Here is a 24,975-nt window from a genome sequence, read left to right as displayed (position 1 = left end):
TTACCCAGGTAAATCAAGGGCAGGCATGTTAGGCTGCTGTGTATTTTGGCGGTACATGAACAATTTATGTAGTGGAATTAAATAGCAGAGCAGCACATTCCAAAAGTTAATTTACTCTGCTTCTCAGAGCAACAGGTCCCAGCAGAGTAAGTTAAACAAGTATGGAGCTTCCCTGCTCGGGCACTTATAACTAGCTCGGGATCTCCGCACTGTCTGCAAACCCAGCTTAGGATGCACCCGAAGGGGCCGTTCACTTCAGGACGGAGTCTGGAGCCTTCCGCACACGCCGGGTGGGACACGGTCTGAGACACCTGCACCCAGGTGCCGCTGAGATGCGCAGCACCCCTCCGGCACAGCGAAGCCCAGTCTGGAGAGCACGGCAGATGGTCTTTTGGCCAGAAACGAAACATGTGACTCCAAAATTAAAAGCATCAGATGAAGAAATCAAGCAGGAAACAGTCCGATTCCCAGGTCACATTTACAAAACAAAGAAACGAACAAAAGCCCCCACGAAAAAAAAAAATGAAATCGGTGTTACTTGCATGTAAAATGCCTCAACTTTTGCACAGAAGAAACGCCTGCAGAGCACGTCTCACTTTCTCCGTTCACGCCCCAGCAGGGCAGCAGCGACGGGAAGGTCTGAAGGCTTTGGCATGTTCTCCCGGCTGGGGGGCCGGGGCAGCTGCCAGCCCTGCCCCAGCGCTGGGAGCGGCCTGAGGGCCGCGGGAAGCGCAGGTGAGAGCCGGGCAGCGCTCCGGTCGGCATGCCCGGGACAGGCCGGTGAGCACCGGCAGCCAGGCACACGCCGGCCCAGACGAGAGGTGTCCGAGTCACCCGGGCTCCGCTCGGCTCCGGGACCCCCAGGGCAGCACGGCGAGGGCTCCGCCGGCTGCCGCTCGCCTCCCCCCGGCACGGGCAGGCTCTGCCGGCCCCGGGCACCCCGCGGTGGCAGCGGGCGGAGAGCGGCGGCCGGCGCCGCGTCCCTCGGGCCCGGGCGCGGCGGTGGCTGCGGAGCGCCCTCTCCGGGCGGGGCAGCCGGGGCGCGGCGGGCCGGGGCAGGCAGAGCGCCCTCGCCGGCTGGGGCGGGAGGCCGCGGCGCCGCCGCGGGTGGGTTCCCGGCGCTGCCCGGCCCCGGCACCGCCTCCCGCGGCGCAGCCCGGTCCCGCCGGCCCCTCCGCTCCCTCCCGGGCGGCTCGGGCCGGAGCGCGGCCGCTGCCATTGGCTTAGCGGCCCCATCCGGGCACTCGGCGCAGCGCGGCTCCTCAGCCCGGTCGTCCCAATATGGCGGAGGTAAGCGGGGAAAGCGGGCTGGGGCGCCGGGGTTCGGCCGCCTCCCCGCGGGGCCCCGCCGCCGGCCGGCCCCCGCCGCCCGCTTCCACATCCCCGTGAGGCGCCTCCGGGGCGGCCCGGCCGGGCAAGGGGGCCGGCGGGGCGGCGGGGCGGCCCCCGGAGCGGCCGGCGCTGGGGCAGCGCGAGCCTGCGCGACTAGGCCGCAGGGCGGGCGCCGCGCTGCGCGGGTGCCGGGTTCGCGGTCCGGGGCGGCCGACAGGCCCCGGCCGGGCGCGGAGCGGGGCGCGGCCGGCGCCGGGGGGCACGGGACGGGCCGGCGGCACCGCCGCCACAGCGCGGGCCATGGAGAAGCGCCCGGCAGGAGGGAGGAAGAGCGAGCCCCGGGCTGCGAGCGGGGAAGAGGCGGCGGCCGGTCCCGCTGCCTCGGCCGCTGCCTGCCCCTGTCATGTCCAGCCCGGCCGGGCCAGGCCCGGGTCTTGGGGGGCTTCTGCCAGCGGAGGAGGAGGGGATGAGAGCGGTAGGCGACGAGCGAGCTCGGCGTGGGAGAGGGTGGACGGGATGGAGGGGTCAACAGGGCGGGACGCAGGGGCCGAGGCCGGCGGGCAGCGGTGAAAGGGGGACGTCAGGAGCAGCTACGTCGGGGGTGGCACGAAATTAAGACCCCCGCCGGCTTCGGGCCGGAGGGAGCGCGCTCTCACGTCGCTTTTTCTTCTCCCCGCAGGCTTCGTTTGGGAGTTCGAGCCCAGGTTCGTCCTCACCCACCTCCTGCTCCTGCACCCGGCCTGCCGCCCGCCCGCTGCTCCCTCTTTCCTGCTCCTTCCCAAATTTATCCCTTCGTAGATTTTTTTTTTTAACGCTTCTTGTGCACGTAATTAACTGCCTGGTCGATTTTTAAGAGAAGGAGATGTGCGCTGGGGAGTCATTCCCTTAACTCGGATAGCAGTTAGTAATTGGCTGGTTGGAACCCAAAATGAAAACGAAGTTTTGTAGCACTTTTGAAAGTCGGCATCTGAGTAAAGCCATATAGCCTGTAGCAGGACTGCTTCTCTCGTGTAAATTTCTGACATCTTGGTAATAACAGAAGATGTTTAATGCCGTAGTGATAAGTAATTTTTAAAGCTAACAGCTAACTGCTGTTAAGGTTCTTTAGAATAGCTTACATAGGCTAACACGGTTAACATCAGCAGGGCTACTTTCAAAGCAGTGTTTAAGGAATGGATTTACTTCTGCATAACTGATTTCTGCTTTGGCTGTTTGTCAATTTTCTTTAAACTACTTAAGAAATTTATTTGGCTTATATGTTGTAATATGGCTTTAAGTATTTTAAATGTAATATTCAGCATTCAGAGCTACTAAATAAGTGGGACTTTATATCTAAAGTGAGTGGAATAGAACTTTCACTTGAGTAACTGCAATAAAATGAGATAGAACAGCAATTAGAAGAATAATCTTAAATGCACATGTATGTAAGTATATATTAGATCAAGGCAGTTGACACTTACTTAAAACTGGATGAGGATGTGATGGCTAGCAGCAGGAAAATTCAACACATAATGTCATTAATTGGAATTGGTATAGGGTTACAGCTATACTGAAAGTACTATCAGATCATAATATGACTAGCATGTGAATAAAAAGCGCTTTTTTTGGCCTGAATGTTTCTCTAGAGAATGATATTACAAGATTTCACAGTATTGTCTGAAGACAGCTAAAGAGATACATTTTAATTGCCAGCATACAAGGAATGAACACTTGGCATAATTGCTGAAAAAATATTTAGAAGTTGTAAGACTCAGAAATGTTAGTATATTCAACTGTCTCTTTCAAAACCTGGAAGCAGTGCAAAGAGGGATACTGCTTTTTTTGTGTGTGTGTGGTTTTTTTTATGAGGACTCAAAGCTTGTAGCTGTTTTCCTTCAAAACTTTGGAAGTTCTTACATGGAAATAATACTTAGTAAACCTTTTATTTGCCACTTACAAGCCAAGGATTGCAACAGAGCACTCATATGTAAGGACTGGAAGGAAAACCAGAAGTAAAAGAGAAATATCCTAATGTGTCTCTTCATTCTGAATTCATTAGAAGCATTTTGTTATTTACTATGTATTTTCCTCAGTATTTCTTGAAACTCTGCTATGTTTCTTCTGCCTTTCTGGATCAAGTGCTAAGATTTGAAATTGTTTTAATAAAAGATCCATCTGTGAGGCTAAACTAATCTGAAGCAAGTCTCACAGTTTATTTTGATGTTAGTAGGAAGCTAATTCATAACCTAAGTTACCTGTGTTACCAGTGAAAAACTGCTGGGTACCATATAAATCACATACATACAGTCAGAGTCTATGAATCTGTCTTGCAGCATCTGAAATTTCATGATGTGTGTGCTTTGTACTTTAATGATGATTTCAAGGATGTTTTGAACAGTCTTTTATTCAGGAAAATATTAATTTGGGATTGTACTTTCTGAAACTCTGTCTCAGTAGTTTAGGTACTTCTCCCAAGTACCCTATACTGCAGGAGAGAAAGCTGCACCTATTGCGTACAAATACGGAAAGGGAAGGCCAGCTAAAACAGCTGAATTTGTCGAGTAGTTGTGAATCTGTTCCAGTTATTCCATTCAGAGTTCTGACCCTGTACGTAAAATAATTTATGCAACCACATTTTTTTCAGTGATGTAGTTTCATATGTTGGTATAGAAAAAAAGTTACTCAAATTAGATTTTTTTGATAGTTGGCTCCTTATCATCTGAGGATCATGACTTTGACCCATCTGCTGAAATGTTGGTACATGATTATGATGATGAGCGAACTCTGGAAGAGGAGGAATTGATGGAAGAAAGCAAAAACTTCAACTCTGAAATTGAGGATTTAGAAAAGGTAAGAGTAACTGGCTCTCTCTTAAGTGTCCATACATGTTGTAACCACTAGTGAAAGGAACACTAAACCTTTTCTGCAGTTTGTATCGTATAATGCAGTTTCCTGCAGAATGTCTTTGCAGCTTGTTTAAAAAAAAGAAAATCAGGCTTGGTTAGGATATAGCGGTGCATGCTTACAAAAAGGCTGAACTTAGCTTCTGAAAGGTATTTGTGTTAAGTTAATAATTGTTTTTTTTCATATAGTGTTGCATTCACTTTGGTAGAGAAACCACTGAAGCAGGTTTTAGAGCCCTGTTATCTTGTATCACCACTTCTAAGATTTACAAGTTGGCTCTAAGTCAAAACTGCCCATTTTGCATATCATTAAGTGACAGCTAGCTGTATTGCATTCTGTTGGTCAGGTTTTTGCTTTTCTGATACACAAACAGTCCTGTTTGAGGTGTGATGGATCACATTCATTTGCTATCTAGATGGTAGTTTTGTGCCTTATTTTCATCATTCTGGCATTTGGTAGCTGTACAAAATGACCAGCATGCTCCTTGGCTTTTCCTATTCCATTTTACACTCTTTAATTACATGTTTTTCCTGTTTACACCTTATGTTCATCTGTGGCAGTGCATCACCCATTTTAAATGCCTGCTGAATGCTGAACACCCACAAATGGATGCTGCTTGTCTTACTGTTCAGTGACCCACTTAAACTACTTGGCATAACTGCAGATTTTGGTCAAGAGTTCAGGAAAGTGTATTTTTTATCATCAGATATGGGGATGTGGTTCTTTGTAGTCCATGTGAAAACAAATATTCTGAATGTGTTGGCAGTGTTTATACTCCTGATTTTTTATTTATTTTTTTTTCCTGATAACCTTTGAAATTAAATTTTTGCTGATTATGAACTTGCAGTTATTATAGGAAAGCAGCTTGCCAAGTGCAGTGATTAAAATTGAGTTGTTACTCCACAAAATTATCTTATTGCTTCTGTAGTAGAAGGAAGAAGAACTGAGAGCCACTTACCTTAAACACTTTATTACTTTAGGTCCCGATCCTGGAAAGACTTGGACATGAGTTTACGTTTACCCATTGTGAAAAGTCTTTGCAGGACTAAGACCTTAGCTGACTAAAGAAAACAAGTAATTTAATCAGTGTATGAGTTCAACAAGAAATTTTTTAAGGTAATATAACTTTTAAAGGTATAAATATTGGAAAATATTTTTAATATTTTGATGGCTTTAATCAGGTAACTAAAAAAAAATAATCCATGGTTTAATTAATTGTATTACAATGCAAGTATGTTATTTACTAAAATCAAACAAAAGCTCTTTGAAAAACAAGTTATAAATCAAGCCTTTCTCTTAATTTTTGACTTCTGTATCATTAGCTGTCTTTCTTCTGTTACATTCTTAATGGTCATTACAAGATACATTGTGCAGGGAGTGGAAGAAGGGCTTACTTTTTTTTTTTTGTTTACTTTTGTGGGTTTCTGCACGCTTGCATCTGTAACTATGTAGGACTGAAATCTTAAAAGTTTTTCTGCATTTATGTGTTGTAAGAGGGTTATGTGTTTCTAGGATATCTTCTGTCTTGAAAAATTGGAGGCAAATCTTGCTCTACAGTATGAATTAGATGAGGAGCAAATTTCTAATAAGCACTCTTTAGTTTCATCCAGAAAACAATTTTCAATAGCTTGATGGGACTTCACTATATGCCAGGAGAAATGCTTGTGAATTGCTTTGGTCCTATGCCTGAAAATACCTAAAATCTTTAATCCAAGAGTCCTGTTTTTAGTTAAGTTTTTCTTTGTCTTATCCTTTTGTTTTTCAAAATATATCTTACCCTGTTAGGCCTGAACTGTTTATAAGTATTTGGCAGTATCCTGAAATGTTTGTAAATCCTTTTGTATTAGGAAGGAAACATGCCATTGGAAGATTTACTGGCATTCTATGGCTATGAACCCACGATTCCAGTTATGGCAGGTTCCAGTGCAGATAGCTCTCCAAGTGAGCTTGCAGATGAACTTCCAGATATGACTCTGGATAAAGTAAGTTTTCCCCAATGCTGTGGTTTAAAAAGTGGAAATCTAGGTGGCCTTAAATTACGTTTTGCTATCTCTTCATTTTCTTTTTGTTAGAAAGTCTTTGTCAATATCCATATAAAATACTGCTCTGAATTATTTATTTTTCAAAAATATTGAGGATCTGATTATAATAAGAATTATTATTCTAATTAGTATATATAATTGTTATATGTAATTCTAATTATTCTATTTATAATTATCGTGTACAAATGCATAGCAACTTTAGTGGCACTATATTACTAAAAATGAGAAATGAGTAAGTTAACAGTCCTTCTAAAACACATCCAAAGAACTTGGAGTAGGTGGTTGGGGTTTTTTTTGTTAATAGAACTGGGATTTTTTATAATGTATGCAAGGTCCATAAATGATTGTGGCTTCCAGCAGACGTTAAGTATCAGAATGCTGGAAAATACACACGTGAATGCTTTGGAATGTTGCTTTCAAATACGTATCATGTCGAAAGGTCTTAGCTTTGGGGAGCAAGAGAGAGAAAGAGTTTTATGTGCAGTGACTATATGTATGGATTGGTGGTGTAAAAACCTAAAATTCCAGTTTTTGTGATTTGCAAGCTGACTTTGAATTTTAAGATTTTTAATCTGATTTTTGGCTGTGAAGCATATGCAGTGAGTTGTTTGAATTATAAAGTATATAGGTAGTAACTATGTCTTTTTATTTTTTTTACTTTCTGTAAGTATGATGTAATGGTAAACTCCACAGAAAGGAGGGTATAATGATGGCTCTGCACATCTGATTCTCATTAGGATTCACGATTGTGTTGAGGCTACAAAAATGTAGTCAGTCGGCTTGTTGTCTAGTACAGTTCTTTCCTAGCCTCTGTACAGAGGGATTCAAACATGTCTGCTAGTGGAGGAAGTGGGCTTTTTCTGTCTTAATATCTTTTTTATCATTTTAACCTACAGAAACGGCATTTTTTTTGTGGTTTGGGAAGACTTGTCTGTTATCTGTAATTGTCCTCTCAGCAAAAGTCTACAAAAGTCCCCGGCTATTTTTTTATTATTCTCTCCCCACCCCTCCCTTTCCCACCCAGAATTTAAGGGGTAACAGCCTTTCAAAGTTTCGGCTTATCTGTCATGCAAAGAATGACATAATTCTAAATATTGTAGGCAGTTTCCTTTGGCATTTTTCATTGAAAACAGTTGGAGGATCGCCTGAGATTGGTGCTTGCAGAAATTACTCTTCTGCATTTATTTTAATAGAAGACAAAGGGGAAATGAATCCCTGTGTTTAACTCTGAAGTGAATGGTTATATTAGTTCTTAGATATGGGAGGAGCAAACGAATTTTTTAGTTAAGGGAGTATGGCCTGCCAAATTTATTTGTGGTAAATAATTTTAATTAATGAGACTTACAGTTTGCTGTGTCTAAATGCTCACCAATCTATACTGAATTGTCAGTCTGAGGTTTTATTTTCTTATTTTAATGATGCAGGAGGAAATCGCTAAAGACCTCTTGTCAGGTGATGATGAAGAAACACAGTCCTCGGCTGATGATTTGACACCATCAGTTACTTCACATGAGGCTACTGACTTCTTTCCTCGGCCACTAAGATGTAGGAAACCTGATTTTATAATAGTACTCAAAAAGCTTTAGCATTATATATAGCTTCCTAGCTTAAAAGTACCGATATTGCAGACTTTACTGGGAAGTGAGAAGTGGTGTTTTGCAGGATGCTGTACATGAATGTTCTCTTTGATTGGTTTTACTAACTGCCTAATGTACTTATATTTGGTTCTGTGCACAAAGCAAAGGTAAAATTAATTTATCTACAAATACAAAAACTTTACAAATGATAGTTAATGTGGTATTGAGGACCACCCTTCATGATTTTCAATACATTAGTGAGTAACATGAATATGTAACCCATTCTTTTAAATCAGTGTTTCTCTACTAAAATTTTTGCTGCTGCTTTTAAGGCTGTGATTTTTCTGTGCAGCCTGTGGATATTAACTGGGATAGTTTCTTTGGAATTATTTCCCTTTATACTTTCAATGCTTTTCCATAGGACTTCATGGGGTGAGACAGAGTGGTTTTATATGTGGTGGGCCTCTAAACCCATGATCACCAAAATTTCACTACCCATGGAGCTATTATGGGAAAGATGGGAGAACCAGTGGTTCAGTTATCCAACCTGGATGAGATACTCCTCATTGCCTGTTGCAGATCAGTTGTTCACTGGTATATTAGAATTATAGCAATGTGGAGGATTTTTATCACGGTTTTAATCTAGCAAGTATCTTGAGATATTCCTGGGAGATTTCAGTCCTCTAAAGAAGGGAGATATGGTGCCTAAGTCTTCAGCACTCATAGCCCTTTGCATGCTGCTGATTGTGTAGTAAATGGAAGACATTTGTATTGAAAGAGGTACAAAAACCTTAACAATTATAGTGTCCTTTTTCAGTTAAGCAAGCCTGAAACTTGCTGGCACTTACCATTTACTTGTGAGCTGTTAATTAATATGACACTGGAAGTGTGGCAGCTTTATAGAAAACAATTAGCCCCTCACCTTACCAAGCATTAAGAAACAGTCAACTTTGTTTTCAGCTATCATGGTTTTCTATCAGAATGTTACTTTATTAGAACTTTTGGCTGGACACTTTTAAATTCAATATTCACCATTTCAGGGAGAGAGATGTCAGTTTTCTGTGTTTGGCAGTTTAATCTCTTTTTTTTTTATCTCTATCCGTTTCTCAGATACTAAGATAACAGTAAGTTTTAAGATAAACATGTCTGATACATAATACAGGCTATTTTATTAAATTAGCATTGATTAGAAAAAATAATTCCCTATGATTATCCAGGCATATTACCATTTCTTGCATTCAGGTTAGGTTCTTGTTTGCTACTTTTAACAACAGAAAGAGGAAGTTTTTGGTTGTAGTAATTACTACAGAAGAAAAGCCTTAGTCTGTACAGTCTTGGATATTGTCCCTGATATTGAGGATTCTGTTTAGTTGTGATGAAGCTAACATTGGAGCCCTATTTATCTGCATGTTTTTTCTGAAGTTAGAGAACACAAAATAATTTTAATCATATTGGAACTGTAGGTTCCATTCTGCTGGGTTTATACAGCTATAAAAATAGAATTACTTCAGAACCCAGTACCACAGTGTTCAGATTCTAAAATATGAGTTCCACTATGGAGTGCTCTGCTGTATTTCTTCCTAAGGAAAAAAAATATTAAAGAAGAGTAAGTAGTATTTTGCTGCCATTTCTTATTCTGTTTTGTGCATTTCTCTTACTTCTTGTCTCCATGCTGAGGCAGTCTTGTTTAAAGAAATGTTTTCAATGACCATTTAAAACTTTTGATGGAAGTTTTCAGTAGGTAATAAAGACATGCCTTTAACTTTACTGTCTTTGTGATTAGCTGGAGTTAGTCCTGGAAGTTTTCTGTTTTTCTCATACCTCTTTTGCAAGGTGTAAGCCTTTATTGAGAAAATTGATGAAGCAAAATGATCTCATTTCCTTTTGACTGCTAGAAGTATAGTAGATTGTCTCAGTTGCAGTGATGATAAATGTTTCAGTTCTGCAGTATACAAGTAAGTACCAGTGCCTTCTAACTTAATGCTGGTTTGATGCAAATTAAGATTAAGAGGTTTCTAATAGAAGTGTAGATCAACAGACTCACGAGAAGTGTCTCCCAGAATAAAAACAGGTGCTCTTTTCAAAAATAGAGGATTCCTTGTTCTGTGTTTGAACTGAAAATTCTTCCTAGCTAAAATCAAATTTCTCTGTGTCTGAAGCAAACACAACGTGCGATGGAGATAAGGAATCAGATGGTGAAGATGTAGAGGCAGACAATGGTAATTCATCTGAAGATTTGAGAAAGGTAATTGTCTTTTTAAAAGTTTTTAAAACTTCACTGTCAAGTGCACTAAAATTTGCCCTCCATATCTAAAATAGTACCTTACTTCTGGAATTCTCTGCTAAATGCCACATTAATGGCATTTTTAACACTTAGATACACAAAATATTAAGTCAATACCTTTTTTCCTCTTTAATTTTATGTTATATTTTCAGGAAATAATGGTTGGTTCACAGTACCAAGCTGAAATTCCACCCTACCTTGGCAAATACAGTGATGATGAAAAGGGTAAGTTATTTTTATTTTACACACAGCAGTTGATGGAAAAATGTTGTTTAAATTTACAAGGTAAATTAAATGGCTTAGTTGAAGTCTCAGAGACCTTAAAAAAAAAAGGGTGCACTAGAAAACTGAAATAAAACAACCACATTATTGTGTCTCAGAAATGTGATTCTTCAAGTGGACATTCTCAAGAAAACATGAGAGGGTGGACTACAGTGTTAATTCTGAAGTATCTAGTAATCTTAGGAGACAACAAACTGTGGGCCAAAAAGGAAGTATTTTCATCAGAGTATCATAACTGGGTGATGAGCATATAACTTAGTTTGCATTGAAGATCTTCAAAACAGTGTTTTTCTGTGCTTGTTTTTTGGCAAGCACAACAGTGTCGGTTACAAAATGGATGTGGAAAACAAAGCTGTAAGGTATTCTAAATTTCCATTGCATGAGTAGAAGATGTAGGTCCTCATACACTTTTAAATAAATATGTTTTAAGTATAATGTTATTCCAGTGTAAATTAGGTTGAAAACTGCAGTTGTGCTAGAGCAGAAAAAATAACTTTTCACTGGAGTTTAATTTTGTCTCTTTAGAAACCTTCACTATGAGAAGTGTAGCACATATAGCTGTGGAATTCAAAAGGCAAATAAACAAATCTGTTTATGGATGGAACAGATGTGAAATTAAGGAGCTGGTTGGGAGATATGTTAATAAATTAAGGGCATTCTATTTTTTTCTGTGAATTTTCTATATTCTGCAAGTTACTTTTGCTCGAACTGTAACATTTATGTGAATATTACTCTAGTGAAGCATATGACATCTTTTCACCATTACTACCTGCTTTTTTGAAGAATAATCCTTGGCAGTCGAGAAGCAGAATGTTGGTATGGATGGAGCTGGAAGCATTACCAAGTGAACATCACTTGTGTTGCTTAAGAGACCTAGGGAAGTCTCTTACTTTCTAAGATCCAAGCATGATGCATGTGGGTTATAAGAATTGGAGGAGTAAGAACCGGGTTTATCTGGATAGCCCTTTTACTATTTATACATCTTGACTTCTCCTCAGCCAATAACTAGAGAAGTCTCAATAACCAGAGGATAACCAAGATGCGGTTAATCTGACAACTTTCTCAGGAATGACTTGGTGCTAGAGATGAGCTGGTGCTGGAGAGAACTAGTGAGGGTCTTGTCTGCTTGCATAGCCAAGAGTTAAGAGGTAGCTCTCAGACTGGAGAGCATGAGGAGCTTCTCTGGAGATTTTCAGTCCTAGACTCCAGCAAGAAGTCCTGGGTTTTCTTGCTTGATGAAGGAAGTTGAAGCTGAGCATCAGCAGTGTTTGGAGAGCTTGAACTTGGCTGTCGGGGCATAGGATTTAAAGCTTCTTTTGTACTCCATGACAAGATTCTGGTGGCACATGGGCTTACATTTCTGCTACGTAGTCCCAGCTACTAGAATTGTGCTAAAGTCAGTTCTGCCCTTCTATAAACCTTACACTTGTAACATGTCTGTCTGAAAGCTTTCCATGTTCTTAAGCTGTAACAAAACTTTCAGAGATGTATTTTTATTCCTCACCTTAGCTTATTGTAATTTCCTGCAGTTTTATGAATTTTGAGAATCTTCATCTCTTCTAATGTAACAGCCATTACACTTGTGTGTTTGAGTTGGATAACTGTAATTTTGTATTACCAAGAGTATGTGAAACGTTATGCTCAATGTTGCTCATGTCTGTTCATCAGAGTAGGGGATGTATAGTTTAATCTAGAATTGAAATGTGCGTGTTTCCAATATATTTTCTTTCAAATAAGCTACTTAAGAGATGCATATGTTATTTCAGTGTGCTATGAAGGAGGACTGTACATCCCGATTGCTTGTAAAGAGTGCAACATACAAGTATGTAACAGCATTCAGTTGTTAGTGAATGGAAAAACAAATTACCACACTGAGAGCCAGATTTTCATTCTGTTAAGTAATTTTTGGCAATTTTTTTTCTAGTGACACATAATATTTGAAATATTAAAGTAATATTCTACACTCTTTCACTGTAAATTGTAATTTATTTTTTGAAAACAGCTGAATAAAACTAAATGCTAGTTAGTTTATATGAAGATGTTGAATACACATTCACAATTAGACTTGAATCATCTAGCTGTCAACAAACTGCTTCTCTGAAGAGGCTCTCCGTATGAAGAGTTCGGTCCCTTATCTCATCCTCATAGCACCTGAATCTCTTCACAATGTCACACTACAGAGTCTGTCTCTTAACTAAGGCTTTTGTGGAAAAAGTGAGCTGCAATTTTGAAGTGGTGTGATGGTGCCTGTTTTGATTACTTTTGTGTTCCTGTTCTTTGTCTTTGGGAAATAGCTTTTAATATTACACCCTTAAAAATGTCATACCTGGGATTAATGGATTTCTGTTTCAACAGCCTATGAAAATGAAGACCATTTACTTTGGAAACCTGATGTGATCTCAGAAAGTAAAGTTAAAGAATATCTTTTTGAAACCTCCCTAAGAATAGGAAATGAAAAAATGATTGGCAGAATTCCTGAAGGTCTCCATACACGGGACAATGAACAGGTATGTTTTATATCCTATTCCATTCATGACACTGTTTTGTAATTAACAAGTTCTCTTTTTTCTGCCTTGTTTTATAAAGAACAAATTGCTCAATTTATTTTTTTGTTTCTAATTAGATATTATTTGGGTCAGGATCTTATTTGTAATTTTATGCACATACTTGAATGCTGCCAGTGTTGTGATCTGTGATGTTTCTGATTGCTATGCTGGTGACAAATCCAACTTTTTAAATAATTGGATATCATGTGTTACATGTTCTTAATTAAACCTTGCTTCAACTTCTGGGTGGTTTTGCTTTTGGTTATTTTAAAATTTTCATCATGTGTAAAGATAAATCCTCTTTTACATCAGATGTGCTCACTGAAAGGCTAGTTTTAGAGGTCTGAATTGGATATTTGCAAACTTTGGTTCTTTCTAAAAGTATTTTTCTATGTCATAGGCGCTGTATGAACTTCTTAAAAGTAGCCATAATGTTAAAGAAGCAATTGAGAGATACTGCTCAAATGGAAAGGCATCTCAGGGTAAGAGAGATTTTCTGTTTTTTCAGAAAGTGTGTTTTGTAAAAGAAGGATTAAAAGAAGTTGTGCAGGAAGACCCTGAGTAAGAATCAGATGAGCACATCCCTTTCCATATTGTCTTTAGCACTAATTAGGTATTTGACTGTTAGCCAGTTTAAAATTTCAACTAGAGAAGTCTGCACCTTGTATAAAAGTTGAGAATGAGCTTTTCTCCTTTCCTTCTTTTCTCCACTGCTTCCATAACAATGGCACAGAGTGGGAGGGGGGTGATTTTGCTCCCATAAAGCAGTTCTTACCTGTATTAGAGTATCTTTTTCAGATAATGATCGAATATAATGGGATGCCATTTATACCAAAAATTAGGAGAACATAGCTGGCTATGTAACTAAGCCCCACTCTCTTCCTCACTGTGCTGACGTTGTGCTATGCCAGACCTAAACTGATTCTATCGTACAGTTCCATAGGTCTTTGGTAGAGCACGGAGGGATTTGCTCAAGTTTATAGTGAAAAACAAGCTTCCATCTTGTTTCTCCCTAACTTTATTATTCCCTTAAATGAAAATCAGACATCGTTATTTACCAAAAACAGTTCTTTACTAACAATTTAGTGTTCTTCTTAACATATGTGTTGCATAAAGTAGAAATGTAGTATGAGTCCTGATAGAAGCTGATATTCTGGCTGATAGATACTCCCTACTCCAAACTGAATCGAAAGGGAACTTGAGTGTTTACACATTAGGTGCTGTGAAAGCAAAGTATCTTAAGGTAAAGCTGAAGGGGACAATAAGGACTATCAGCACAGAAAGCTCATGTTCAAGAAGAGATTGTGTAGACCTAAAAGTATCAGTTGCAGGGTTGTATCCTAAATCCCACAGTTCTCTAGAATTTAGATTCCTGTTTTGGGATTAAAAAATATCTGTCCACCTGTGGTTCAGAGCCCAAAATTCTATCCTGAGGGCTAGTACTCACACTCCTCCCCCCTTCCCTGCCCTGAGTTAGATAGGACTTAAACCCTCATTAAAAATGGTAGAAGATTATAATACTGTCAGTGTCTGTTTCTTAGAGTAACCATTAAGCTGTGATCTCCTGTACCCACTGAAGTACACTGCCATTCTCAAGATGAGAATTACAATTTCTTAACCAGGAGATTTTAAGTGGGGATCTTCTCTTTGAAGCTGGAGAACTCTGTAGTAAGGAGCGCAAATTAAAGGGGTGAGAAAAAAGAAAAAAGAAAAGAAAAGAAAAGAAAAGAAAAGAAAAGAGAAGAAAAGAGAAGAAAAGAAAAGAAAAGAAAAGAAAGGAAAAGAAAAGAAAAGAAAAGAAAGGAAAAGAAAGGAAAAGAAAGGAAAAGAAAAGAAAAGAAAGGAAAAGAAAAGAAAAAAACCTTGCAGTGGAATGATTATCACCTTCATCTGGGAGCAGAAAGGTTCCAGTGTTGCTTCCAGAAATTTTTTTCCCCTATTGGCTTTAAAATGAAAGTAAAAAGCCTGATATATCCCTTCTTAATTAGATATAGACCCAAAGCCATAATCAAGATAGGAAAACAACAATACTTGGGACAAAACAGACCTATTCAAACAATTTGAGCTGCTTTGTTTTTAAAGTCTTTACTCTGTTTTAGTGATTTTTGTTGTTTTTTGTAAAAGCAGAATTCAGTTTTAGAAATGGCAGGTTTTATTTTTTTAAATATATATATTTGCAGTTCCTTCTTAAGAAGTCTAAAGGAGTTATTTGTGGGATATTTAGGAGCAGAATATTGTTTGGTTTGTTCCAGATTTCCCTTGTTTTTCTAAGTCTGGGTCAGACCAAGTATAGTCCCACTTGGTTGGCCTGCTGTTGCTACCTGAGGTATGCCTAGCACTAATGGTTCATTATGTCTTTTTCAGGGCTCCACTACCTCACCATGGTGTTTATGAGATCAGGGAAAGTCTCTGGGGTTCTGGGGAGTCTGTCTTACTTGCCTGATCCTGACCTAACACAATACAATTTCCTCCAGTTAAGGAGACATGCCAGAGTTGTTCAGTTTTGCTTTTGCCAGGCTTCCACATATATTTTTGTGCAGATTGTCCAGTTTAAGGAGGTCACATGGAGCAGGCTTTATGGTCTGGCCCATATCTCACAGAAATGCATAATATTAGGGGTTGCAAGGGACCTCTGAAGATCATCAAGTCCAGCCCTCCTGCTGGAGCAGGACCAAAAAACCACACACAACTAGGGCAGATCAGTCAGAAAAGCATCCAGACAGGTCTTGAAAGTCTTCAGAGAAGGAGAGTCCACAATCTCTCTGGGCAGCAGTAGAGGCTGCCTTAAATTCTGATTAATTAGTTCTCTTTGCTAAGTTCTTCACTGGGGTCCTCCCAAATACCTCTATTTCAGTCTTTGGGGGAAATTACTAGCTTATGAATTTTTGCAGGATCTGGGGAAACTGGAGGCCCAAGTTATCATGAGTTCTAGTCTGTCCTCTACCTTCCTGTATTTCTCTTTTTCCTTCCCCAGTTGTTTAAGCAATTGGTCTGTTTCCAGAGGTAACAGCGTTTCTTGTGGCTTTCTGTTTTCAGCCTCCTCTGGTAACATTCTCATTTCCTTGCAGAGATAGGTAGCCCTTAAATACCTCTTAAATATCTTTATCTATTATTATTATCTTCTCTTTATAGTCTTTCCTTTTCTGTCTTGCAAGGTTCAACCATTATTTTATTCCAGTTATCCTGCTTTTCACACGCTCAATCGTCTGAAAGTTTCAGTGAAAGGTTAACTGTTTCTCCTTGTCAGTCATTGAACCTGTCATACTGCCAGTTTTTATGACAGGTTAATTATTAAGAAAAACCATAATTGTTGTCATTATGAGGTCAACTAAAAGGTTTTATTAACGATTAAATTATCAAATTATAATTAATTGATTATTGGTAATCAAACTAATTAAGCAACAATTGAATAGTAATTAAACAGTGATTTAGTAGTAGGCAGTGGTCAAACACTGAAGTAATTAATGCATTTATAATAATTAAGCTATAGCTTGAGATACATACACGTCGTTAGTATACAATATCTTTTTAGACTTAATGTCACTTACCTTGTTACAGGCATCAGGTGCTGGCTAGGGAGAGTCTCAACCCTGAGGGGCAACCTTGAGAGGTGTTCCTTAACTTCAGAAGGGGAGACCACCCCCGTGCAGTCCTGTGAGGGTTTGCAGGAGCGTTCAGTGAGCTCTGGAGGGACTGCAGAACTTCCAGTGAAAAGTGACTGACTCATAGCCAGCCTCCCCTTTGGTGTATGTGCAGGTGTGCGGCTGTAGCACTTTCAGTTTTGTCTACTCCCAGCTCAGGCTGGTACTGTTAGTTCCTGATAAGAAGTGTCCTCGACTCCTTCATCTCTGAGAAGATATGGCCTAGCACAGTTCTCATGGTTTGCACAGCAGGGCTGATCTCAGTCAGGCCTTCTTGTTGGTGATGCCTGAATCACTCAGAGCAGGGGCATCCGTCACAATAGATTGTTTCTCCACTCTTTTGCAACAACCACTGTTCTTTGTATCCTATGGGAGAAGACATATTCAGAAAAATTATCTCACTTGTACCTCGGTTATGTTATCAAACCTTGTTTTTTGATGCCAAACTTATTAAGAAATAATAAATCAAGTATTTTGAATGTCCTTTATACTCAAGGATAAGAGACTTCAGAAATCAGACTCTTTTGTGAATCTTCATAAAGTAGAATGTTAGATTGCAGGTAGGTTATATGTACAGTAGAGGAAAGAACATTAAATAACTGAGCTGTTGGGTTTTTTAAAAAGCGTTTGGATATTCATCCATTAGCAACAAATACTTCACTTGTAAAAGGCTAGTGGATCAAGTTTATCATGCTACTTTTGTAATTGTTTAGAAGAGATGACAGCATGGACAGAAGAAGAATGCAGAAGCTTTGAACATGCACTTCGGATTTATGGAAAAGATTTTCATCTCATACAGAAAAACAAGGTTAGTATTTACAGTTAAATGGAAGAATTGGTAGATGGTAGAGTGTTGAAAATCTGCAAAAGCAGTACATTTGTCATAAGCCTAAGAGGGAAGTAAGAACCAGCGTATTAAAACCAGCGTGGCATTTTTTATGCTGTTATCCTCAGATGTCACTGGAAGAGCTAGGCATTGCAAGGTGAGTCAATGTATTATTTCCAAAATCGACTTGTGTTCACATTACTTCCATTTATCCATTTATATTATAATTTAGTTTAAAGGTGTGCCTCTCCTAGAAGTGCAGTATTTCCAATACCATGGTTGTGGGAAGGGAAAATGCATCTTTACCTATTTTTTTGTCACCAGGAAGGTGTAGGGTTACAGCAACAGACTTAGGTTTTTGTGTTTTCAGAAAGTGTTGTTATCCATGAGTACTATGTACTCAGGCCAGTGAAAGAGTTCTGATCTTCATCTGATTGCTTCTGATTTACTCCTCTGTGCCTGAATAGGGTTTTATATATATATTTCAAAAAGCAACAGTTGGCAATATGGATTTTTCAGAGATTTTTAAATATCTTCTTTATGCTTTGATACCACTTTGAAGGTTTACTTCTTCCTTTAGTCTGATGTTTTTGTTCTATTTCAGGTAAACTTTATAGGTTGGTGTTCAACAACAGTTAGCTAGTCCTGCTTAATACATGGCTTAACCTGTCCTAAATAATATTTGGGTGGTTCAGATTTTAAATGGACCTTACCAATAAGCAGTAATTAATCAGAAATTCAAAGAAATAATTTAAAACTTTTTTGTAACATGCAACGAAGTACATGGGTTGGTGTATCCGTCACTATAGACCAGAATTTGTCTAAGAAATCACGGGTTTTTTTCTAAGCGGGTAAGATGCCAGAAAGTTTAGGGGAAGTTCTAGGATATAGCTGATGTCACTTGTATATAGAAATTATCAGCTAGGCAAGATATAGTGTGTGGAGAAATGTAACAAAAGTTGTTTCCTTATCTCTGTTCTGCAAAGCCTTGTTAACTGGAACTTTGTGTACGAACAGATGTTCATATACTAGTTTCCTCCCCTGCCTGGTGTTTTTCTGTCTAAATTAGCAAGGCTTACTATTCCACTCCAGGCATTTTGTGTTTTCCTTTGTGGTTTGTGTAAGTTTGATTAAGCTCAAGTATAGTCTACTGCCAGAGTTACATATTCTAGTTGTAAAATTAAACTATGGGCTTAGGATTATGTTAAATATTTCTGCATCTAAAGTGGGTATAGTTTATAAAAATGCAGGTGGAAGTAATGACTTTTTCTCCCAAGAATCTGGCTTCACATAACAAACCTGATTTGGGGAGAAGAGACAAGCAGTTACACTAGATAAAAACAAGTCCTTTGAGTACTTAGAATCATAGAATCATTAAGGTTGGAAGGGACCTTAAAGATCATCAAATTCCAACCCCCCTGCCATGAGCAGGGAACCCTACCACTAGATCAGATTGCACAAAACCTCATCCAGCCTGGCCTTAAAAACCTCCAGGCATCAACAACCTCCCTGGGCAACCCATTCCAGCTCCTCACCACTCTTACAGTGAAGAATTTCTTCCTAATATCTAACCTAAATCTCCCCTCTCTCAGTTTAAAACCATTACCCCTTGTCCTATCACTATCTTCTCTGATGAAAAGCCCCTCCCCAGCTTTCCTGTAGGCCCCTTTCAAGTACTGGAAGGCTGCTGTAATGTCTCCCCGGAGCCTTGTCTTCTCTAGGCTGAACAGCCCCAGTTTTCTCAGCCTGTCTTGATAGCAGAGGTGGTCCAGGCCTTTGATCATCTTGGTGGCCCTTCTCTGGACCCTTTCCAACAGTTCTATATCTTTCTTGTGTTGAGGGTGCCAGAACCATACACAGTACTGCAGGTGGGGTCTGAGCAGAGCAGAGGGGCAGAATCACCTCCCTGGCCCTACTGGCCACACTTCTTTTGATGCAGCCCAGGGTGCAGCTGGCTCTCTCTTCATACCTTGTCAGTTTGGAGACCAGGATGTCATGTGGAACAGTGTCAAACGCCTTCCACAAATCGAGGTAGCTGACATCAGTTGCTCTGCCACCATCCACCATCTTTGTAGCCTTGTTGTAGAAGGCCACCAGATTGGTCAGGCATGACTTGCCCTTAGTGAAGCCATGTTGGCAGTCACCAGTCACCTCTTTATTTTCCATGTGCCTTAGCAGACTTTTCAGGAGGATCTGCTCCATGACCTTGCCCGGCACAGAGGTGAGACTGACCGGCCTGTAGTTCCCTGGGTCTTCCTTTTTCCCCCTTTTAAAAATAGGAGCTATGTTCCCTTTTTTCCAATCAGCAGGAACCTCACCAGACTGCCATGACCTCTCAAATATGATGGACAGAGGCTTAGCTATTGCATCCACCAGCTCCCTTAGGACCCATGGGTGAATCTCATCAGGTCCCATAGATTTATGCACCTTCCGGTTCTTTAGATGGTCACGAACCTGCTCTACTCCTACAGTGGGGGTTAATTCATTCTCCCAGTCCCTGCTTTCACCTGTTGTGGCCTTTGTGTTGAAGCTGAAGCACTTCACAGAGAGGACTGAAGCAAAGAATTAATTGAGGAGCTCAGCCTTCTCCATATCCTGTGTTACTATCTTGCCCGTACTTTATACCTTCTCAACAAGATTACGGTTTTATTTTTTTAAGTAACTACAGTTGAGATCAGTTGTCAAAGCCTCCACAGTTCTGAACTTTACTAAAAGGAATAAGTACCCAAAATCTTTTCTGCTTCACTTCTCTTAGGTCATTGACTTGCTCAGCTTTTTCATCTTGAGAGAGTCTTATCTTACAGTTTAACAATAATGTTATATATATTTATTAATATAAAAAAGCTTCAGGTGTCGATACAGTTTCAATGTAGTTTTAAAAAAGCCCATAATGCATGGAGTAGAACAAATGTAATACTTCCTTGAAATTCTTTGAATATCTCTTTGAAGTCTCCTAATTTTTTTCATTTGTTCCTGATACTAGAATAAAATCAACAATATTGCAGGTCTGGGAATTGAAAAGATGACAAAAGATAAGTCTTTGCACTAATCTTGTCAGTTCTTCTTTCTTTTAGGTAAGAACCAGAACAGTTGCTGAGTGTGTGGCTTTCTATTACATGTGGAAGAAGTCAGAACGTTATGATTACTTTGCTCAGCAAACAAGATTTGGAAAGAAAAGATATAACCATCATCCAGGAGTTACGTAAGTAAAAAATTCTTGGAATATGTTTTATGTTGCAAATTGTAAATGTAGAAGCTCTTTTTTCCTTCTGTCATTGCAGTGTAATACTGCAGTGGTTATGGCAATAAATTAAATCCATCATAATTTTTAGGCCTTGTTTTCCAAAAGAATACACCATGGCTGTAATATGCTTTTAGGGACTACATGGATCGTTTGGTAGATGAAGCAGAGGCCCTTGGCGGAGCTGTGCATTCTTCAGCCTTAACATCTAATACTCGAACAGAAACCATCCCTGATCAACAGCTAAGCATTCTGAACTCTATTACTGCCAATGAGTTGACAGGTAAATCAAGAAAAAAAGTATCTTTTTGTTGTAACTATGTAAACAACTTTTTCATTTGCATCTGTGTTCATCTTTTTTCCAGCGTTGACAAACAGTGTAGCTACAGTCTGCCATACTTCAGACATGAACTGCCTGGATGACACCTTTCCTCCTATGGACAGCTTACCCCGAGCACCAGTTAATCATGTGCCTGTTGGAACAGAAGAATTGCTGAACTTGCCTAGCAATGGTGAAAGTGATTGTTTTAATTTATTTGAGACTGGCTTTTATCATTCAGAGCTAAATCCAATGAACATGTGCAGTGAGGAGACAGAAAGACCTGCAAAGCGATTGAAGATGGGAATCGCTGTCCCAGAATCTTTCATGAGTGATGTCTCTGTAAATAACCTTGCTGTGGACTTCGAGAACCACACACACCATATTACCAGTGCCAAAATGGCTGTTTCAGTGGCTGACTTCAGCAGTCTATCTGCAAATGAGACAAATGGTTTTATCAATACCCACACTCTTCACCAACATGCTGCCCTTCACTCAGAATGACTGTGGAAAACTAAACAAACAGTGGGTACTTTATGCAGTAGTAGTGAACTTGATGGGAGCTATCAGGTTTGCTTAGTCTTTCACTGGAAGTTTGAACTTTATGACATCAGTGATGTCTTTGTATGTATAGAACTATATCTTGATTTACCAAGAGTAATTTCTTTTTTCAGTCCATAAATGTGGAAATGTCATAGGATGTTCAGCAGAGTTTGGGACTAAGAGAACTCTGTGGTGCAGCTTTAAGCTCTGCTTCAAAGTTTTTTTAAAGCCTGTAGACGGAGGCCACCATTTCAAAACCAGCACAGAAGTTCTGAACGGATTGGAGTGGCTTTTTAGGCTAAGTTACTTTTGCTGTAATGGATGCAGTGGAATAACAGTGTTTACAGGTACCGATCCTGATCCCTGCTCAATGTAGCATTTTTTTATTTTTTCTTATAAAGGCAGGGATGGGTTTCTTTTAATTTAAACTGCACAAACATACAAGGAGTTTTTTTTAAATGGAACCTTCTCTCATGTGATACTAAACTAGAGCACTTCAGTTTACAAAATAGCAAGTTCATCTTGGTGGAAGCTAGCACAAGGGACTTAACATGAGCAAAGTGTGAACACCTACACTTTGATGCTGTTGAAAAATTATAGGCCATGGCTACCTTACACAGAAGTAATTATGTTGCCATTGGTGTCTGTGTACTTGAAACATACTTACTGGCTTAAACAGAGACAGATTAGGCTATATTGTGTTCGGATAGGTTTTGTCCTCAACTTTGAAGGGCCATGTATTCATCTACCTTAACTTTACTAAAACAGCTGGTGTTATATAAAGCCACAGTCTGCACAGCTTAGGATTTACCACTAAGCAGTCTACATTTGGAAGATGTTGGAGCACTGCAGTTCAAAGTGTTACTATTTTGATGGACTATCTAGTTTATATAGGAATAGTAGGACCTTGAAGTATGTATTTGAAAGTTTTTTCTTTAGTGTGATTGCATTTACTTGTTTTGGCAAGTCATTGGCTCAAAAATGGCACTTCACTACTTTGGTCAAATAGGAAAGGGTGAGTAAAAAAGTCTCCCATAAAAGCAACTATTTAACTTTAGTGGTTTGGTTTGGTTGTTTTTTTAATACTGAGTGCAATTTAGCCATGCAGGAAGTTTGTCTTGCAAACATTTGTTCTCTTGGCAGGAGAGTCAAACCAAGTGTATTATTGGCTTTTAATGTGTTGTAGCATACAACTTGCAGGGTTTAATGAGAGTCTGAACCTTACTTCAGTAGGATTACCCCTTTCCCTCCATACTTTTTCTTTGCACTGTTTTTTTGCAAGTTTAATTGCCACTAATTTTTTTTCATTATTCAAGTGATTAATTTTGCGTTGTTGATATTTGTAATAGTTGCTTCAAGGTTATGCTGAGTAATTAGGAAGTAGTAACTTTAATATTTGAAAGGGAAGAGGGTATTTATTATGCATACTGTGAACTGCATTGACATCCTAAGTTTTGGATGCAGCATATGGAGTTTTCTTTACAGCATTGTAATGAAGATTGCTTTGAAGTGTTTATGCAATAGCACATTTACCACATTAAAAACAAATTAGCACAGTGGACAAAAGTAGAGATAATTTTGTAATTGGTTCTTACCTTACACATCTGAAATATGTAACTTTAGTAAGTACACAGTAAATAACGGGTAGCCTTGGCCCTGTGTTGTACTCTGACATTTTTAGGCAAGCTGTCAGCTTCTTGTAGCTGTGTTTTGTGCTGAACTTTGTACCTGGTTTCTTTTGTTTATGAATCAACACAATCTATGTGATTTTGTAAAATACTGGCCATAATCCTCCATTGTTATACATTGAAGTTTATCTATGGGTTTACAGTGAGTGGCTGGTCTGTATAAAAACCATTATACAAAGATGGCTGAATGCGTATACCAGTTGCACTTAAATGAACATGCCCATTCGCATTAGCTGATGCAGTAATATATTCAGTTTATCTATGCATTGCTGGGCTCTTAATGTAGACAGAGACTTGTCTAAGGTTTGGGTTGTCAGCAAGTTGAATGGACACTTTAGTTATTTAATAAAGACTTTTGACCAAAATTCAGAAAATTATATGAGAGAAAAATGAATTCCGGCTAGTCTGATAGATTTTTAGATGCTGATCTTATTTAGCCTTTTGGCTAGCTAGCTGGTATCGTTTACTTTTAATTCCTTGTTAAAATGAGGCAATAATTTGCAAGATTTTTGTAAATATGTGTATTCTTAATATCTTTTTAGATATCTATTTCAATATTTTCTGACTACTTCTGTGTATAGTAACATTTTTGTGCATGCTTGATGTGACATTCATAAATTTGTACCACTTTGACTTTATCCATGTAAAATAGTTATTTATTGAACATTTCTTTTAAAAGCTGGACTTACTTATTTTTCTCTCAGTTTAAACATTTAAATGGAGAACTTGTTACTGTTTATTAAAAGAATTGCGTTTTGAAAGTCAGCATGAAGATAACTGAATTGCAACCATATGCGGAAATTATATTGCCTTGGTTTTTAGATGGTGAAGCACAATTCTTATAACAAACTGTGATGATCTCTTTGTCTTTTGCCACACTTCTTAGAAACAAAGCAAAAATTCCATAATGGGCAGTTGCAGTGTTGGTAAATGTATCCTTTTTATGTACAGGGAATCTGAAGAGGGTAGCTGATTCATTTAGCAGTGTAACTGGTGCTGTGATTATAGCAATACTGTTACTTTGGTTAGTCACACTTCACCTTCTCATGCTAGGTTTTTAAATGTTTGGTTTTCCTCTTGTCATGGTCAAACTGCTGAATTTACTTGAAGGATGTAAAATACTGTTTGAAGATACTAAATTGTGTACAATTAGGTCAATGAATTGTGCAATCGTTCCCTTTTTTAATTTGTAAAACTGAGGGTCAAAAATACAGCAAAACTTCAGATAAAGTAGAACATATTGATACTACTTAATTTAACCAAAGTCTCTAGTGAATATTGCAACTTTGAATGTAAAGTAATGGATAAACTGACCAACAGGGACAGTATTTGCCCAGCATTACAAGCACATTGTCTACAGACAGGGAAACTAAATACAGTAATTTATAAAATAATGACATGGTTACTATTTTTTTTATTCCTATTTTTCATTGAAAGAAGGAAGATAATATCAATTGTAAAATACAGTAGGAATGGTTATAGTCCTCCTAATAAATCAGATTTCAGTTCTTCTCAGTTCCAAGTAAGTACCCTGTGCGTAACAACAGATTTAGTGACAATCGAAACATGTTTTAGTATCAGATGTTCAAGAGGAAGTCGCTATTGTTGCATTGGTTTTAATATTTGTACATAAACACTGATTTTTTTGAGCATTATTTTGTATTTGTTGTACTTTAATACCTGGTGTACAGTTCCAGAAATAAATATCTGGAAACCTTTCTTTACTTGTAAAGCTTTTCATGCATTGCACCGTTTGCTACTTAATTTTCAG

At 39.2% G+C, this 24,975-nt stretch overlaps 1 protein-coding gene across 6 annotated transcripts; it reads left to right on the top strand.

Moving 5' to 3' along the window:
• Positions 1–714: 714 nt before the first annotated feature.
• On the top strand, positions 715–24,924 carry MIER3 (MIER family member 3). 6 transcript variants are annotated; one of them, XM_051642863.1, is made up of 13 exons: positions 715–735; positions 2,012–2,036; positions 4,016–4,161; positions 6,063–6,197; positions 7,682–7,802; positions 9,994–10,079; positions 10,271–10,343; positions 12,756–12,907; positions 13,347–13,428; positions 17,301–17,395; positions 20,488–20,615; positions 20,792–20,937; positions 21,020–24,924. In XM_051642863.1, the coding sequence occupies exons 3-13, from the start codon at positions 4,063–4,065 to the stop codon at positions 21,475–21,477; spliced, it is 1,575 nt and encodes a 524-aa protein (XP_051498823.1). In that variant the 5' UTR covers positions 715–735; positions 2,012–2,036; positions 4,016–4,062; the 3' UTR covers positions 21,478–24,924. The 6 variants fall into 6 exon arrangements, with proteins under 6 accessions (XP_051498823.1, XP_051498822.1, XP_051498821.1 ...); XM_051642862.1 differs by lacking the exon at positions 715–735 and adding an exon at positions 1,101–1,290 and having other exon boundaries at positions 17,304–17,395; XM_051642861.1 differs by lacking the exon at positions 715–735 and adding an exon at positions 1,102–1,290.
• The last annotated feature ends 51 nt before the right edge of the window (positions 24,925–24,975 follow it).

Source organism: Apus apus, chromosome Z, assembly GCF_020740795.1.
Source record: "Apus apus isolate bApuApu2 chromosome Z, bApuApu2.pri.cur, whole genome shotgun sequence".
Taxonomy (NCBI): Eukaryota; Metazoa; Chordata; class Aves; order Apodiformes; family Apodidae; genus Apus; species Apus apus.
The sequence above is the reverse complement of the archived record's forward strand: the minus strand, read 5'-3'. Positions and strand labels throughout refer to the sequence as shown.